General features: G+C 46.0%; 1 protein-coding gene across 6 annotated transcripts in view; it reads right to left on the bottom strand.

Annotated features, from left to right (window-relative positions):
- Positions 1-6397: 6397 nt before the first annotated feature.
- Positions 6398-18135, bottom strand: part of AREL1 (apoptosis resistant E3 ubiquitin protein ligase 1) — a 41505-nt gene continuing 29767 nt past the window's right edge. For all 6 annotated transcript variants that reach the window (XM_028093369.2, XM_028093435.2, XM_028093289.2 and 3 more), the window contains 11 exons: positions 16931-17072; positions 16677-16798; positions 15621-15696; positions 14544-14653; positions 13703-13882; positions 13402-13527; positions 11951-12080; positions 11804-11862; positions 9615-9704; positions 9056-9231; positions 6398-8950 (listed from right to left, as the gene is read on the bottom strand). In XM_028093369.2, the coding sequence (XP_027949170.1) occupies positions 8848-8950; positions 9056-9231; positions 9615-9704; positions 11804-11862; positions 11951-12080; positions 13402-13527; positions 13703-13882; positions 14544-14653; positions 15621-15696; positions 16677-16798; positions 16931-17072 (1314 nt within the window). In that variant the 3' untranslated portion in view covers positions 6398-8847. The remainder of the gene's footprint in view (positions 8951-9055; positions 9232-9614; positions 9705-11803; positions 11863-11950; positions 12081-13401; positions 13528-13702; positions 13883-14543; positions 14654-15620; positions 15697-16676; positions 16799-16930; positions 17073-18135) is intronic.

Genomic DNA, 18135 nt, shown 5'->3' with positions numbered 1-18135 from the left:
AGATACGGCCTGACAAAAGAGTTTTAAAGCGCTGCTTCCGGGTATGAGAGGCTGTCTGGAAGCCACGGTTTGGCCGCCAAAACAATACAATTTTCAGGGTGTTCGGGGATCAAAAGTCAGAACTGTTGAGACTAGAACCACGGTGAAATAGGCAGATGCACGCACGGCTGCTGTACCCACACCCACCTCCGGAACCTGTCAGGGTCCATGGCATGTCCACCTTGACCAGGATGGCAAGTGCCAGATCTATGGGAGAATACCCAAGTTTAGTCCTGGTGCTCTGAGTATTTGAGGAGACACAGGCTTGCATCATCATCAACAAAGTATCAGAGGCGAAATCCCTCCAGGAAAAGAAGACTCAAGGTTTTCCTAAAGGCAATGGCCATCCAGCTGTGATCCAGCTCAGAAGCTTGGGGGAACCAACACTACAACTTGTCCAAACCCCAGAGAGGAATAGGCCTCAGCTATAGCACACTACAAAGAGATGAGGAAGGACTTCAATTTCCTGGGTGTGATTAACATGAAGGGAAATTGGAGTGAAGCTCAGTGTTTCCACCCATAATGGTCTCAACCAATCAATTTCATGGCTGTTCATGAAACTGATTTGCCTCTTCATGCCTCTGGACTCACTGGAAATGGAGTTACTTTCTTTCCTCGGCCACCTCTGTACGAACCCTTCTGATGGCTGCTAGTGTTGGAGGTAACTCTCTCTCCCTACTCAAGATTTTAATTTCATTCACTGAGCTGCAGGCTACTGGCCAGTCCTCTCACTGCCAAAGTCAACACTTCAGGTCTGCTTTGTCTGGAAGAGGAGGTTAAGGGGAGAGTGGGTCCTGAGATAGCAGAGTTCCCTTTCCCAGCCTTTCCTAGGACCTGCTCAGATGATGGCCTATTTATGGGACAGTGGGGGGTCTCCTAGTTTGGAATCCGTCTTTGCAAAGGTTCTTGCTTCTCTGAAAATCAACAGGGATCATAAATTCCCACCCTTTGTATACATGTTAGGAGCTAGACAAATTTCACTTGCAGCCATTAGTCCTGTACTATGGAAAGTCTCCAAATGCATAAACAGAAATGTTGCCCCCACCCCAGTTAAACAAGAATGAGAGAAACTATGGGGATGGGTGGCAAACTGGGGTTTGGGTGCTCAAGCCTTGGGGGAAGGAAACAAAGGGAACTGGATTTTTCATGTCTGTCTCCCCAGACAGGACTGTGAGCTGCTCAGAGGCAGGGATCACGTTCTGTCTCGTGTGTCCCTAGCTCGCAGCACAATGCCTGCCTGATACACGGGAAAAGTCTGCTAACGTGCAGAGGTGCAAAGAACAACAGGGAAAAGGGAGGCCACAAACCCAGTGATGGAATAGAAATGTCAGATTTTGGTGTTCGGTTTTTTTGGTGGTGGTTGTGGCAGGGGAGGTACATTTACAGGAAATGAAATGACAACTTGGAGCAGGTTAGACCTAGAACTTATGAGATCTAGCACAAAATGATGACACGCACACAATCTTCCTCTTACACAATAATACAACATTTTGTTTTCAACATAACATAAAAGCCATCAAAGGCTCTCTAGCTGGCTTGCAAATACTCTGATATCCCCGACTCTGTTAATAGGCAAACAGAGGAATGTCCTGGCAATTCCTTCGAGTGGGAGTTCTGAGGAGAGAGGGAACATTGCTGGTCTGGAGGAGGAGGATGGGAAGATTCTGAAAGATTCCTTCATGTGCAAAATCCATAATGCAGGTGACATGGGGCGGGGGGTTGTAGAAATGGGGACCTCATCCCAGAGAGGTACAGGACCCCCACCCTGGGGAAGATGCTATGTTGATAATTCCAACACAATCAGTCTTGTGTGAGGGGTAGGTCTCCCTTTAACTGGCATTCTTGAAAATGTCTGCTTCCTCAGTGAGATAACCACCAGGAATTTGGCCTTTACCAAACGGTGCTGTGTTTCATGTAAGGAAAGTTTAGAGACAAAAGATTTATTTAAATGAGGCTTTTTTCTACAGAGTTAGTTACCAGAGATAAGCATCAGGGTGTTGTGTGGCATGTCTGACCTCATTCTAATGATTTCACTTGTGTGAGATCTGTGGTTTTTTCTACCAAAGTGGGGACGTTAAAATTTCAGGATTTTGTTTTTCCCCTCAGTTACATCCTCAAGAATTTCTTGTATTCTTTATGCAGGTTCATTTAAACTTGGAAGTCACTTCACTCAAGCCATTAGTTGGTATTCTGTGGAACTTTCTACATGCAAAAGATTTTAAAGCCACTATCAAAAGTTACCTCTTTTTCTTTCTCTTTTCTTTCTTCTTTCTCTTTCTCTTTTCTCTCTCTCTCTCTCTTTTTTAAAGTGGGCAACCCCATGCTCTATCAACTGAGCCAGCCAGGCATTCCCCTCAACAGTTATATTTCTTGGAGTAGGGCCTTCTCCCTCCCGTAAATCCCAAATCCTCAAGTGACTGACAGGTGTAGGACAGAGGTGTAAAATGTTCATCTGTCACACAGTGTCACCAAACAAACGTAAGGCAGAGTCAGTGAGCACTGGTGGCCCAGTACCTGGGCTGTTCCTTAGTCTAGGCTAATTTGCCTGAGACAAAGAGCAATGTGAAGAGTTTGGGTCTTGACATGAAACAGACCTGTGTTCAAGTATGGCTCTGCCACTTACCAGCTAAGGAACCTCTGCAGTTACTTATCCTGAGTCTATTGTGTCTTGTGTGGAATGGAGAAAACAAGACCTACCTTGCAGGGTCATTGCAGTGTAAGATAATATTTATTAAAGTTCCTAGCATAAGGGAGGAACTAAAAAAAAGTAGCAGCTACTATCATGATTTGGTAATTAGATGAGCTAAGGGAAGTCAAGAGTATTAGGTTGCTGATCACTGGGTTTCCTATGCCACATGAAGTAAGTTTGAAATACAGTCCCCTCACAGACCTCTTTGGCCTTTAGAGGGTCATATGAAGGAAGGAGAGGAGGTCTCTTCTGACCTGGGGGCTTTTTCACAGGTGTTTGGGCTAGATGTCTTGAATACCCATTCTCTCTGGCCTGCCTGAACATGGCAAGCAGGGACAAGAGCCACTATCCCATACCAGTCATCCACTCTAGCATCCTCCACTGCCCCTAGATCCATACGGCCTCCTGCCATGGAAATTTCCAGGGCCCTAAGCCATGGTCAATATGATAACACACATACTATATATAGGAAAACCTTCCAAGGGCTCTAAGCTATTAGTCAGTTTTCTTATTTAGTTAATTACATCATTTCACAGGTCAGGAAACTAAATACTGAAAGAAGACTGTCCTGCCCAAAGTTGAACCATGGAGTTAAAAATAAAACAGAAATGTTCAGACTCATCAATTCACGGCTCTTTGTCCTTTGAGAGCCCCATTCTGCCCACTTGATGCAAACGTGTCTAAGAACATCTTCTTTAAGAACAGGCCGAATGACAGATGCCTCTGCTGCAGGGGAGGCTAACAGGCCCGGGGGCTCTGGAGTCAGGGACATAGCAAGCAAGTTAGGATGGGCCACCTGGTCCAGGACACAATGATGTTATCTCCTCACCTAGCTCCTCGACTCGTCCAAGACTTACTTCTTCCTAGAGTCATCCCTAAGAGATGAAGTCCTAAGACCTTGCTCACTCAGAAAGTTGCCTGCTTTGCCAGCTGACCCCGGTCTAAAGGCATTCATGGTCACCGAAGATTATGAAGACCACGTTGGTCTGCTAATTGGGTAGCAAGCACACCCAAAGGCTTCATCCTGGATGCAGCATCCATCCGTCGTTTCTCTGAAGGCAGGCAACAAAGGGAACTAGAAGGGGAGCCCCACAATGCTCTTGTAAGGTGAAGGCCATCACGGTACCGTGATGTGTTTGATCCCTGCTCCACGACGTGCTACCTTGTGTTGAAGAAGGTGCTGCAGCTGGTGGACTCTGCTGACAACCTGGACAACTTCACCAAAGTTCCTTCAGATGCCCTATCAAAAACCTACAACTATCATTCCTCTGCCATCTGGAAAGAGACTGTGTCCTCCACATCTTCTTACCAGGAATTTAGGGACCATCTTGTAAAGACCACACCTGCGCCAGGTCCCTGCTTCGGCTACCACCATGTGTTCTTATAGGAGCAGAATTCAAGTGAACTGAACTTGGGGTAGGGGGCGGAGAAGTATTCACAGCAAGGCACAGCTCACTCTAGGCGGCACCTCCCTATCGCACACAAACCCACATCATCACAGTACCCCCTGTGGATTTCTAAACCCACCCCCTGTGCACGCCAACCCAAAACAACAAAGCTCTCGGGTAACTTTGGAATGGCATTCTGTTAGATTCTGCACAGACTCAGTCCTCTAACTCAGAAATATTAGCCCGTTTCACAACTTTTGAGACAATTTAGTGTGGACTCATTTTCAATACCACACTTACATGATACTTGAGAACCTGCCTCTGAGCACCAAAGACAATCACGATCATGTTAGACCAGCCCCCTAAACATGTTCAGGGTATAAAAGCAAAGCAGTATTCAATTTAGAATACCTGTGGGAAAGTCGTTGCAGAGAGACCTTATTGTCTTTGAATATGATTCATCAGATTCAGCATCAAGAATCTAAACTAGATCCTTATGGCACAATGATCTCAAACTTTCTTTAAACTAATTGTGATGTGTAGTTAATTACTATAGAGAAATTGACCTTGGTTAGTATCTTATCAAGAGATCACGGGGCCTCTTATTTTTCCCCTCCCCACTGTGACTTTTAGGACAGACTATTTAAAAAGGGAATCGGCGCAACAATGACCATAAAAATCAAGATAATAGTTACCTCTGGAGGGGTGGGATGAGACTTGCTCTGCAGTGCTGTGACGTTTTATTTCTTGACTTGGATGGTGGTTACATGTGTGTTTCCTTCATAATTATTTACTAAATTGTACATGCTTGTGGACCTTTTTTTTTTTAATCTATGTTACATCTCAAAAGAAAAAAGTAAATTCATTTTTAAGCAAAAGTATCATAGAACACCTAGAGCTGTTCTATTATGCTTGAGGGTCTATGTGAAGCACAAGCAGAGCCCCTGCTTCAAGCCACCTGCTAGAGAATCTCTATTGTGCTCCTACGAGAGAGAAGTGTGGCTGGGCAGAGGTGTGACGGCTCTATCTGCAGTGGGTCAGAGGTAACAGCTCATGAGAGGCTGACACTAGTTTTCAGTGTTAATTCAAGAACAATCCTACTGCCATCTTGAGTCTTAAGAATAACTTTATGATAGGGGGCGCCTGGATGGCTCAGTCGGTTAAAGTGTTCAATTCTTGGTGCTGGCTCAGGTCATGATTTCAGGGTCCTGGGACTGGTCCCGCATCGGGTTCCCTGCTCAGCGTGGAGTCTGCCTGTCCCTCTCCCTCTGCTCCTCCCCCTGCTCTCTCTCTCAAATAAATCTTTTAAAAAAAAAAAAAGGAGTAACTTTTGATAGGCTGAAATGAATCAATGATGAATGTTCACAGCCACTCAAAGCCACAACAGCAGCAAGTGTAAAAGATGTAGGACTGTTAACCTAAAAATATGAAGTTAGAGGGACAGAATTTTGGTTTTCTAAGGACATCTCATATCACTGAGGAGCTTGAGAAGGTGGGAGTAGAGTGAATGCACTCTGAAACAGTGGTGTTCAAACTAAGATTTCAATTCACCAGGCCTGGGAGATTGGGCAAAGATCAGCATTTTCAAAACAATTCCAAAGGGTTTTTTTTGACTTTCCAGATTGGGAACCAATGTTTAATGACACCGTGATTACTTTCCCAACAAAGCCAGGGTCGCTGCTACTTTTCCTTCTAGGTTCCCTTGGTTTTCTCTCTACCAAGCTTACCTTTGGTTGCAAAAGAATTGGTACCGCCTGCCACCCACAAACGTTTGAGAAGCAGTGATTTTGTCTGCCACGCCTAGCTCACTTGGGAGAAGGAGGTGTGGAAATAAAGGTGACTGTACACAAACCAGAAGGCTATGTACGTCAGTGAACAGTGGTTACCTCTGGATGGCAGGTGAATGATTTCTCTTGGGCTCTTTTCATTTCCAAATTTTCTATGCCGAGTTTCTTATGTCATACAACAAATGAACATTTAAAAGACTCATGAGAACAGACATCCTCTGCTCTTGCCAAACTGGTTTCTCCTTCAGGAGCTGAGCACAAGCCCGTGTCCTGCACCGTGGCCCCACCTGGCATCAGGGACAGCAATGAGGGAAGGGTGAAAGAGTGAGAAGCCCGGGACGGGCCAGGGCTCTGCAGGTACACTCTACCCTGAGCTCATGGCTTCTGAAGGATTTACTTGGGGATATGCAAAAACATTTGTAGATCTTTCTTTTCCTTCCCCGCCTCCAGTCTGAGCCCTGAATCGCCACTTAAAGAAGTCACTTGCTCCTTAGTCCTTTTCAATATTGATTTATTTACTGTACAAAATATTTACACTGTCGCTGCAGCGGTCTGGCCCCTTGGCCTGGCCTGACGGATTTGCAGCAGTGCTTGGTCTCTAGAAAACATGCTGATGCTCTCCTTGGTGTTCACTCGGTGCTTGCTTGGTCTCCTTCCAAGACACTACAAGGCCAGCCGTTTACATGGCCCCCCAAGTACCTGGGCCACAGGAGCATAAATCAAAGAACCGGCCAAAGAAAGAAATGTGAAATTCACAATGGCCCGAGAAGGAACAGGGATTCTTCCCCGTCTCTGACGTGTTGTACCGTTTCCCCACACTGGCTGGTACCACAGCAGAGTTAGAAAACAAGGTAAAAGAAAAGGCCAAACAGAGCAAAGATACTTTGGAACAGACTTAGGAGACAGAGTATACTGGAAGAATAGAAAACCAACATAGTACCAAAGGGTTTTTGTTCAACCAAGACCCTGGGGCTGAGGCCCACCACAGGGCTGCAAACTGTCACAGCCAGGCTGCAGTGGCACCCAGGATGCGCCAAAAAGTGCTATGACCAGAGCTGAAAATGACAGATCTCGCCAAGAAAATCAAATCGAGCTCCAGCATTGGTCTCCGGAGGGCCACTGGAGGGGAGAACGCAAAATCCAGAAGAGAAGAGCTGCCAAAGACAGCAGAACCAGCCCCCGAGCCCCAAGCTGGAAACCCCTCTCTAGGCCCAAAGGACAGCATCATGTTTGCAGGGTGATGATGAAACTTGCCTGTATTCGTCCCATGGGAAAACGCTGGGGCAAGCAGCAGCACCTTGTCCTGGTCCCTGAGGACAGCAGTGACCGTGTGGCATGGAGGACCCTGGCTGGGGGTGTCGAGGCCCTGATGCTGGATCCTGGACCCAAGAACGAGTGAGGTCAGCACCCACGCCAAGAAGGACAAATGACAACCGCGAAGGAGTGAGGTCAGGCCGCAACAGGAGCAGCCCAGGAGGGCTGGTTCCTCGTGGTCCCTGGGAACAGGAGGGCTCAGACAGGCTTCCAGGAGGCCAAGGCACAGCCACAAGCCCCGCCTCATCCCTGGACTCTGTGGACTTGCTGGTTTTGGCAGTAAAGATGGCTTGTAGTCAGGGTTGAGTGCCCCGTTGAGAATGGTAGCTTGCAGCAAAGCCTTCTTAAAAAACAGAGATTTGGGAAGTTGATGAGATACTGAGTCTTGAAAATGGTTGCATTCAAATTGTCACGAAAAAGGATGGTGTGACTTTCCAAGAGCCAGCGGCAGGTTCTCTTCAGTCACCGTGTACCAGTGAACCTGCTAGATGGTCCTCCCTCCTCGGGGGCTCCTGCTGGCGGCTTAGAGAGGGAAGGAGGTCAGTGGGCCGCTGGGTGTTTGCTGTCAGACCCCGCAGACCTGTGATTAAGCACTTCAGCCACTGGTCCCTTTTCCCTTGCCTCAGTGCCGCCAGAGAATACCAAGCAAGGAGAGAGTCAGGGAGTCTTAGCATGCTATTCTTACTACCCCGAACCCTTGCTACAAAATTTTCTTCCGTAGAAAGCTAAAGAATCCCTAGCTCTTAGCAGACTGCATAAGGTGGAGGTAAGTGGCCAGGCCCAGCCACACCTCAGTGTACAGGACAAACTCAGGGACAAACATCAGTAGTCTTCCAGGCCAACCAGAGGCCTAGACGTGCCCTAAAGGAAAATCATTTTCAGCACTGGAAGCTATGGTCCAGCTATCTTTCACATTCTTGGATCTGTTTTTTCTCACTGGCTCACACTCAAGAAAAAGCTTAGAGAGTTCTTTATGGATTACTGATCATTTCCAGAAATGCCTTCAGGGAAAAAAAGCTCCGTTTCCAGGTCTGACCCCACAAAAAAAGCTCCTTTTGTGCCATCAGTCCCCCTTCGAGGTAGACCAGTGGTGGACCTGAGGCCGCCCTGGGGCAGAGGAACGAAAATGAGGACTGCTCACGTGGGCCACTTGCTATCTGCGCTTCTCCCGGCTCCCGGCGGGAAGGGGCCATCACCCTGCGCCCAGGAAGGACTCACGTCGCCGAAGGGCAAGTAGTGCGGGCCGCAGAGGGACCTGTTGGGGGCATCTGCACAGGAGGCTGAGCAAGGCAGGCCCCAGCCTGCTAAGGAAGCCGAGCCATTTGTGTAATCTCCCTCAGCTCCCAAGATCTTCTGAGAACCAAGTGAAGTGACAGCAGTGTGGCCCTCTTCTCACGAGTGAGCCGCTCAGACTCCACGCCATGCCGAAGTGGCCGGTGGGGGGAGAAGTGTGTGGGGGGGGACAGCGAGGGAGCAACCCGGCTCGTAGGTAAGCCAGTCCTCCAGACATGGGGGAGCATGCAGCAGCTTCTGGCCGATGGAGACGCGTTAGGGTCGGTGGTTGTCATGGTGTTAGGCGCACCCAGGTGCTCCAGGAAGCACGGGGGCCCGGGGGGTGGCAGGAGAGTGGTCAGAGCATGCCGAAGCCCTCGCAGCCCTCACTGATGGCCAGCTGCAGCATCCTGTGCACCTCTTCGTACGAGTCATACGTGGGGAGGCACAGCTGGTTAAAACTGAAGGGCAAGGGGAGAAGTGATTAACTCATACCGCCGGAGACCCTGGCCAGGGCTGGAAGAGCCTCCCCCAGCAGAGTGTGCCCTGGGCACCGTGCGACCTACCACGTGTGCGCAGTCGGGAGCGTGCTGTGGGTCGGAGCGGCAATAATCTGGAACGAGGGACAGAGGGCGGCAAAACCTCCGGGTGGTAGCTGAGAGGAGCCCGTCGTGAACTGTAGCAGCCGAGCCAACTCCTCCTGGGTCAGACTGGACACCACGGTCCAGAACCACCTCATGACCTGGCAGGGAGAGCACAAGGTGGGGGTCATACTCAGTGTGCAGCCTGGCACTGGACCCTGGGGAAAGAAGAGGATACCCGGAAGTGGGGGACATGGGTAGTGACGGTGAGAGCCGACAACTATGCTAGACATTTACCCTGTCATACCAGCAGCGGGCGGCCTCTGACTGGCTGGTTCTGTCTCTCAGCCTTTCTGATGTACCACTCCTGCGGCAGATGGCACAGCCACCCTTAGGGACCAGGGCTCCCTTCTGCTTGGACAACCAGCTGTCTTTGCCTCGTGTACCATTTCTTCCCCCCAGTTGAAGTGTCTGCCTCTCCGACTCTAAAGTCTTTCCTTGCCACATGGCACAAACCCAGTGAAAAGAAGTCTGGCCCACTTACCTTTTCTCTGAAATGCCATGAGCCGCCAACAACCACTGCATGGGCTTTGAAGTCAGACACATTGATGTCCCCGGTCCCACACATCAGCAGCTGGAGAAGACAGTCAGGTGTTACTAGGACAGTCAGAGGACAAACACCCCAAAAAGGGTCCAAAGTGCCTATGTTAACATGCAAAACATGGAATAAAGGAAACTCCAGGAAAAAGACCAGAAGGTGAGATCATACATAATGCCAGAACTCTGCTTTAGGAAAATCAATTTTAACAGGCCAATGGTTCTTAACCAGTGTGGTTAAAAAAAAAAAATCACATAGCTTTTAAAAAAATATACAGATGCCCGTGGCCTTACCCTAGACCTGCTGAACCAAAATCTCCAGGAATGGGTTAGGAACTTGTGTATTTTGAAAAAGCTTCCCGTTACCGATGTGCACCTCTAATTTAGAACTACTGCTGTGCGGGGGCGCCTGGGTGGCTCAGTCGGCTAAGCGTCCGACTCTTGATTCCAGCTCAGGTCATGACCCTGGGGTCATGGGATCAAGCCCCGTGTCAGGCTCTGTGCTCAGTGGGAAGTCTGCTTCTCTCCCTTTCTCTCCTTCCCTCTGCTCGCGCACACGTGCTCTTTCTCTCTCTAAAATAAATAAATTAAAAAAAAAAAACCAATAACCCAAAGAACTACTGCTGCAGATTATTTGGAATTGAAACAAAAAACAAACAGAGAACCAAGTATTGACTGAGACTGTTCTGGACATGGCCTAGAAATACAAGGAAGAAAAGGCAGGCCCCTCCCCTTTAATGAAAACCCCCAGCTCTATTTATGAATTTGTCAGATGGCCTTTCCTGTTTCCCAGGATCCATCCTTCTTTTGTGGATTGAACTTTTACCACCTTCTCTTCAGCCCTGCCTCTACTTGATCAGATACATTAAAAAGTATACTAAAAAATGAGAAATTAATGCTATCAGAAGCCTGAACCTCTTGCTGATGTCCTAATTTGGTTCCGGATCCAGGAGGTGACTTAGCAGACTATGAGTACTCATTCAATAGCTCTAAGGAATGATATGTCCTCATCAAGAGACAAGAAAAGCCCAAATTAAGCCTGAGGAGCTTTGGCTCCTTCAAAAAGAACCTGCTAAGCTAATGAGTAAGAGTAGGGTGTGGAACAACTCTAAGAGACTGTGTCCCTTCTTCCTCCTCACTTTTACAAATTGTTACAAAGGTTATGCCTCATGATAAACGGAAATACAGATGTTCCTCAGCCCAAAAAATAACAGCATTAGGTGACAGGTCTATTGGAAACTTAAGGCTGAGAGATGGAGTATTCATTCATTTTGTTTGAATTTCTTGTCTGAAGGTAAATATGTGACAAAAATCACACACGACTTTGATTCTTGTTCTCAAGGCCAATTCAGTTAATAAGAATAAACACTGTACAAGACCACCAGAAACTATTTTTTGTTTTCTCATTTCTGAAGAAGAATCTCCTTACAGGAAACAGTTTGCAAAAACACACTCCTCATAAAGGCTGTGGCAAGTTGGAACCAATAACTTGCCATGTATGTATCATTTGGAGCAACAGATCAATGACCACCTGATTTTATTTTTTGCCCACAACTTCTATTTTGATAATTATAGAATGGTATTCACCATCTTAGGTCCACTTTTGGTTGTTACAGAGTCTGCGATAAGAATATATTAACTGTATAGTGCTGTAGCACAAAACTTTGAAATATGTCACATCTTTTGGTTTGTCTCCTTCCCTGGAATGTAGCTCCATGAGGGCAGGGACTCTGTCCTATTCACTGCTAGCTCTCCAGTGCTTCAAATGTCCATGTCTCCTGAACAAATAAATTCTATTATTCCCTTAAATCAACTTTAAGCATCACAGGATTTACAAGGACTGTACACAATACCAAGGTTCTTTACTCTTCAACCTGTATCACTAATACTGGATGAATAAATGACTATCAATTATTACTCTTCAAAAATAATTAGTTATTTGGTTTCTAATGTTCACATTCTAATGTTTTGAAAGCTGGAGAAAGGGGCAATGCATGGAAGAGTGACAAAAGTGAAACCAACTCCTGCATGAAGGACTTTCCCACTGCATCTCACAACAGAAGGTGTAAGGAGCTGGTTCCCGTGGGCACACTCAGCCGGTCAAGAATGGGGGGGTCTGTAATTGTAAGCACTTACCTCAAGCTCGTTTTCATCAAAAATAGCCAAAAGGTTCTCAGGGACCAACTCATTCAGGCCTGAAACAAAGTGGCCAAGTTAAAGCCATACCCACACCATGGATACAGGGGTTTTTAATCTCAAGGCCAAGAGTAGACGGGCTCTCACCTTTTAGGAAGTGTTCCACCTCCTCTTTCACTTGACTGGCCAGACGATATTGGGCCAATAAATTTAAATAGAAGATTTTATTTGCATTGGTGACTGGGGTTTGAGCTCCACCTGTCATGAGTTCTACAACCTGAAAGAAAAGGCAAAAGGCAGACAGGGGAGGCTATGGAGGGAAGTTGATCAGATGACACCTGCCCGGTACATCCTGTAAACCCAGCCACAGTCATGAGTTTCTGCTGCACACTCAACCTCTCAACACATCTGGTTTTATACAGTTACTAAGCTTCAGGGGTCCTACCACCGTTACCTAATCCACTGGCTACTAGGGTATCGGAAGGAGTCTTCTCTGACCAGGTCAAACCATGGTGATGCAACAGGACGATGTCATGGTTCCTTGTTAGCAATATGCTGATATGTCTATGATCCAAAATTAAGCCCCTCATGACCTTTTCTCTTAAATCCCTGAGCTGACTTATCTGAGAATAAATAAGGCCAGATAAGTAGTGAAGTCTTTTTAGATTTCAGAAATTCTAAGATGGGAACCACTGTTCATTTATCTTCCCAATGTGTTCCCGGAGGCCACGGGATTATGCATACAATGATGTCAGTGGTCACAATTCGTTAGTTGTTGTTATTTTGCTTTCAATGGTGTATTACTACAACTTTACTGTCATCACCATCTGATACTATTTAACCCCATAACATAAACAGAATCAAATTTGCATCAGAAATGTATTTGGCTGAGGCGCCTGGGTGGCTCAGTCAGCTGAGCGGCTGCCTTCGGCTCAGGTCATGATCCCAGTGTCCTGGGATCGAGCCCCACATCGGGCTCCTTGCTCAGCGGAAAGCCTGCTTCTCCCTCTGCCTGCCTGCCTGTTTGCCTACTTGTGATCTCTCTCTCTCTAATAAATAAATAAAATCTTTAAAAAAAATGTTTTTGGCCAAAAAGAAAATTTTTTTAATTAAAAAAATTTTTTTTAATTAAATTAAAAAAGAAATGTTTTCGGCCAATGATTTTCTAGTAAAAAAGCCAAAAAATATACAGGCACAGTGTTAAAACAGTAGTTACCTATTTCACGACCACTGAAGTTGAGAAAGATACTGCCGTCCCTCCCAGAGCTGCTTGTGCAGGGACACTTGATTTTCACTCAGTTCTTTTTCTACTGGAAAGTACGAAGGGGTGGGCTATATGGGTACATGTGTCTTTTGCTCCATCATACAGGCCAAGATCATCACGTGTGGGATGCAATGTCCTGATATGGTTGCCACTAGCCTCACATGCTTATTTACATTTAATGAGAATAAAATAAAGTGAAAAATTCAGTTCCTTGGTGAATAACCAGGCACATTTTGGGTGTTCAAAGAGCACAGATAAACATTTTCATCATTACAGAAAGCTCCAGAGGAGGCCGGGAACCATGGGAGCCACAGGCTTTGGTTCTCTTTCTCACCTTATCCAATTGACCTGATTTGTTATATTTCTCTTCTGCAAAGACCAGCTCCATCTCACTCATGTCATTGTTGAGGATGAAGCAAACTTTAGATTTGTAGAATTCTGGGTCATCTGTTTCAAAGTACTGAGAAGACAGAAAGAATAGAACATGATGACTCTTACCCAGAAATGAAATCTGTAACTGTTTGGAACCACTTACCCCTTCAACCTTAAGAATAATGAGCTCAGGGCGGAGGGATTCCAGAATTAATGGCCAAAGGCCTAGGTAAAAAAAAAAAAAAGTATACCTAAGACTTTACCTTGTAATGCATACGTAGTCCTATGATTTGGGCCAAAAAGGAGCGGGTGAAGCGAGCTCGGACCAGTTGCTTGTAGGCTCCTCCTAGAGAGGACTCATAGAGACACTTGCCCACCAGCCGCCCTGCAAACTCATACATCTTCAAGCGCAGATGAGCGGGGCGATTAGGGTTGGGATGTACCTGTCAAAGAAAGAGATTAAAAGGCTCTAGGCCATTTTTCTTCAAGCTTAGTTCCGTAAAGACCTTCCCCATCAATTCTATCCCGAGGGAGCAAGAATTTCAGTGTTAGAATCAAAGAGTCATCTAAATGACATGAGTTATTCAGTAGCTACCATGAGTAATTTAGAGTGACTGGAAGATGGAGGGCAAAGAGGGACTTACAGTAAGTAGAAAAATTTCACATTAAGTTTGTAGTCCCTGGCTGAGTATGGAAGTTAACCAGTGGATGATGTGATGCCTTTACCCTAAACCAGAACTTCTTTCAAAACAAAGTCTACTTCTCTACTCCCGATACCTCTGCCTAGCCACAGATCTAGTACAGAATACAATGGCTTTAGGTGTGGTTTGAGAAAGTGACCTAATCATTATAATTAGCAGATAGCCACTGCACTATATTTTAGTCAAATACTCATCTATCTGCATTCTCTTATTTTACAGATGAAATAATAAAGGTAAAGAGGAGGGAGGCAATCTAATTTGGGTTCATACTGTATCAAAATTAAGAAAAAGACACAAGTTGTCAAATTCCCAGGACAGTTTCATGATCTCAAATCCTTCTTAGACTATCCATTATAACACAATTGACATTTTCCACCCACCCATCAGGAAGTTATAAACTCACTAATGCTTGGTTGTTGTCACTGAATCGGGTGAAGAGTTGATTGGTGGTATCAAAGAGTGCTTTGCAGATCAGCTCAAACCATTCCCGGCGAGGCCCTCCCCAGTCCAGAGCTGAAAAGTAAAATAAAAATAAAATGTGGGGGTGCTCTGGGTGGCTCAGTTGGTTAAGCGTCCAACTCTTGACTTCGGTCCATGTCATGGTCTCAGGGTCATGAGATCGAGCCCTGAATTGGGCTTTGCGCCAGCAGGCAGTCTGCTTGGGATGCTCTCCCTCTCTCTCTCCCTCCTCTCTCTGCCCTTCCCCCTGCTGCCACACGCACTCTCTAAATGAATCTTAAAAAAAAAAGGCAATTCTGACCTACCACCTCTTATCGCTTGTGTTCACTGATTCATCGTTCGACACTCTCCACTTTCCTTCCATCCCACATTTGTGTTTCCCCACTGCAACCCACATAAACTGAGGCTTTTTTTTTTTTAAATCCCACCCCTTTCTGTAGGATTATAGGATTCAAGATATTCTACTCACTAGGTTAACGCCCCCTAGTATGGAAACACAGGAGATCAGAGGTCCAGGAAACGGACATTTCTCTTGTTCTACAAAGGTTACTTTCCCTTCCGGTCCAGACTCTTGGAGCTTACCCTCCCAGTCCCTGTGTCTGTGCTCTACAAGCTCCACCAAGCCACCTGGCCTGACAACACTCCTTTTTCTGTTTCAACTCATGACTTCTTTTTCCTTTGGAAAAATAAGCTTGGGCAGGGGCAGGGGCAGGGGGGATACTTTTGTGATTTTTGCAGAGCACGTAAGGGGGAGGGGAGGAGTGGGGAAGAGAGTTAAAGAAAATGAACATAAGCTTTTATTTTTTTATTTTTTTAAAGATTTTATTTATTTGAGAGAGAGACACAGCGAGAGAGGGAACACAAGCAGGGGGAGTGGGAGAGGGAGAAGCAGGCTCCCTGCCGAGCAAGGAGCCCAACGTGGGGCTCAATCCCAGGACCCCGGGATCATGACCTGAGCCGAAGGCAGACGCTTAACGACTGAGCCACCCAGGCGCCCCGAACATAAGCTTTTAAAACTGACCTTCTTCATCTTGGAAAACCACTTCAAAGTTCTTGCTCCAGTCTGAGATGGAGAAATTCCGAGTGGCTTTCAGAGACTGAAAAGCAGTTAAGGGAAGGAAACTGTCAGAAGACCTGCGGGCATCTCTTGGGCGTTAGAGACGAAAACACAAGAACATTGCCACTGTCCCTTTAACTGTTAGTACTTGGAGGAGATACAGTACTCATAAACTTTAATCATATCATTTCATCTTTAAAATGCACATATCTCAAGAAATTTTAAGATTTTAAAAAACAATTTAATTCATCTTTACACTGTTGCTTTGTTGGGAAGTTGAAGTTTTGTTTTTTGTTTTTTTAAATGTTCATTCTACTAATGAGAAAACTCTTACATAAAGAAATAAAAGGACTCAAATTAGTAAGCTGTCAGCAAGAGAACCAAGGAGTCCTAGTTTTCAGTGAAGTACAGCGTCCACTGGAACTCTCCTATCCCCAAGGCTGCGTTCAGACAGGGAGCCATGCCACACGGACAATGTGGCTGAGAAAAGGGGTTTCCAGTCACACCTACCAGAGCCAAACATCACAAACACTTTCTGGACAGGGACCAAGGCTTCTCATTCTTGAGGAATGCAAGAGCTATGCCAGTGTCTGCGCGGTGGAGACAGACACACATCAGGTGTTCCTTTTCCATCAGACCAGAGTGACAACAGAAATCATTTCCTTTTAACCCAACAAGAGCTCTTCTCTTCCAGGGATTCAAGAACAAGAATGCTCTTCTGTAACAACTGCTTCTACCTTCCCCACGGAGAAGTTCCATGAGATGGTTCAGGAAATAGTTCAGTACAGATTGTAAAGCCAATGTGTCAACTAGACTCTTCCCTCAATCATATGTCTTGAACAAATCCACCCCAAACAGTATAATCAGACACAGAGAAGAGCAGTCTTTAACAGGAATGTTTAAAGAGAAGAGAAATTTGGGTTTCCTAAGAAAGACAACCTGGAGGATATAACCAAACACCAAAGAGGTTTCTAGTTGCAAAACCCTGACAACTGACAACGGAAATGAAACTTTACGCACCGATTCCAACAAGGTATGTCTGCTGACCTTCAGGGTGACTTTGGAATGTGGTCTTTTCATATGTACCTGCCGAAGCTCTCGCTGGAAGAAGTTCACCTTGTCCTGAAAGGTCTCAGAGCCTCCTGAGGAGTAAAAAGATCCATCATGATGACAGCCTCATTACAAGACATCTGTGCAGCCCACCCCACACCTTCAGACACCCAGGGGTGGCTGGGTTCGCTGCCTTTCCTGTCAGAATCCCTGTCCAGTCTTACCTATATTCTTATGGAGGGAGCGGATGAAAGTGGCTGCTAGAATGTTCCTCTCCTTACAGCTAAGCTCCACAGGTGGCTGAATGCCATCATCTACCACCAGTGTGAGGAGCTTATGAACAGGGTCAGGGCCAAGGTATGAAAACTAACGAAGGAAAAAAAAGAAGGCGTTAATCTACAAAACCCTCAAATCCAGCAAAACTTTCCATATCCCTAACCTTCGGTACCAACCAATAAACAAATTAAGCCTGTCTTCTCTAAGTGAGTATCTCCTAGGAGTATATCACCTTGTTTTGTTTTTTTTTTTTAAGATTTTATTTATTTATTTATTTGACAGAGAGAGACACAGCAAGAGAGGGAACACAAGCAGGGGGAGTGGGAGAGGGAGAAGCAGGCTTCCTGCAGAGCAGGGAGCCCAATGCAGGGCTCAATCCCAGGACCTTGGGACCATGACCTGAGCCGAAGGCAGACGCTTAACGACTGAGCCACACAGGCGCCCTCGCCTTGTTCTTCATCTCCGTGCTCTATAATCCAATTGTACCTTAAATTATTTGAGTCACAGAGACTGTATTTAGTGAGGATCACAGGCAACACTACAGCCCTCCTAACATAAAATGTAAGAAGGATGAAGGCACTAAAGATATATAAGATAGAGGCGCACCCGAGTGGCTCAGTCGCTTAAGTGCCTGCCTTGGCTCAGGTCACGATCCCAGGGTCCTGGGGTCGAGCTCCGGGTTGGGCTCCCTGCTCAGTGGGGAGCATGCTTCTCCCTCTCCCACTCCCCCTGCTTGTGTTCCCTCTCTCACTGTCCCTCTGTCAAATAAATAAATAAAATCTTAAAAAAAAAGATACATAAGATACAAATGACTACCTGACGAGGCTGGGCAGACTGGCTGGAGGAAAGCAATTCACTTTTAGATTTCAAAAGCTCAGAGAAGTTAAAACAAATGTTTTTAATACATGAGAATGCTCATTCTAAAAGAGTTTTACTTCAGCACACTGGGAAAACAAGCTTGGGCCAGAACTGCCAACGCCCTCTCCATTAACTTAGTCTCAGTGGCAAAAGATAACTGTTGAAGAATTCTGACTTGCTACTAACTCCTGTTTCTGTAGGCATGTGTCCTTCTAGAACTTCTATATTCTTCATGCCACGTTGTGAGGAGAAAGGACCCTTTCTTGATTTGGCAATGAATCCTGTGTGCATAAGA

This window comes from Eumetopias jubatus, unplaced genomic scaffold, assembly GCF_037043125.1.
Source record: "Eumetopias jubatus isolate StellerSeaLion01/CBP00866 unplaced genomic scaffold, mEumJub1_p1.0 scaffold_7, whole genome shotgun sequence".
In the NCBI taxonomy this organism is placed as follows: domain Eukaryota; kingdom Metazoa; phylum Chordata; class Mammalia; order Carnivora; family Otariidae; genus Eumetopias; species Eumetopias jubatus.
This window is presented reverse-complemented; position numbering and strand designations above follow the sequence as displayed.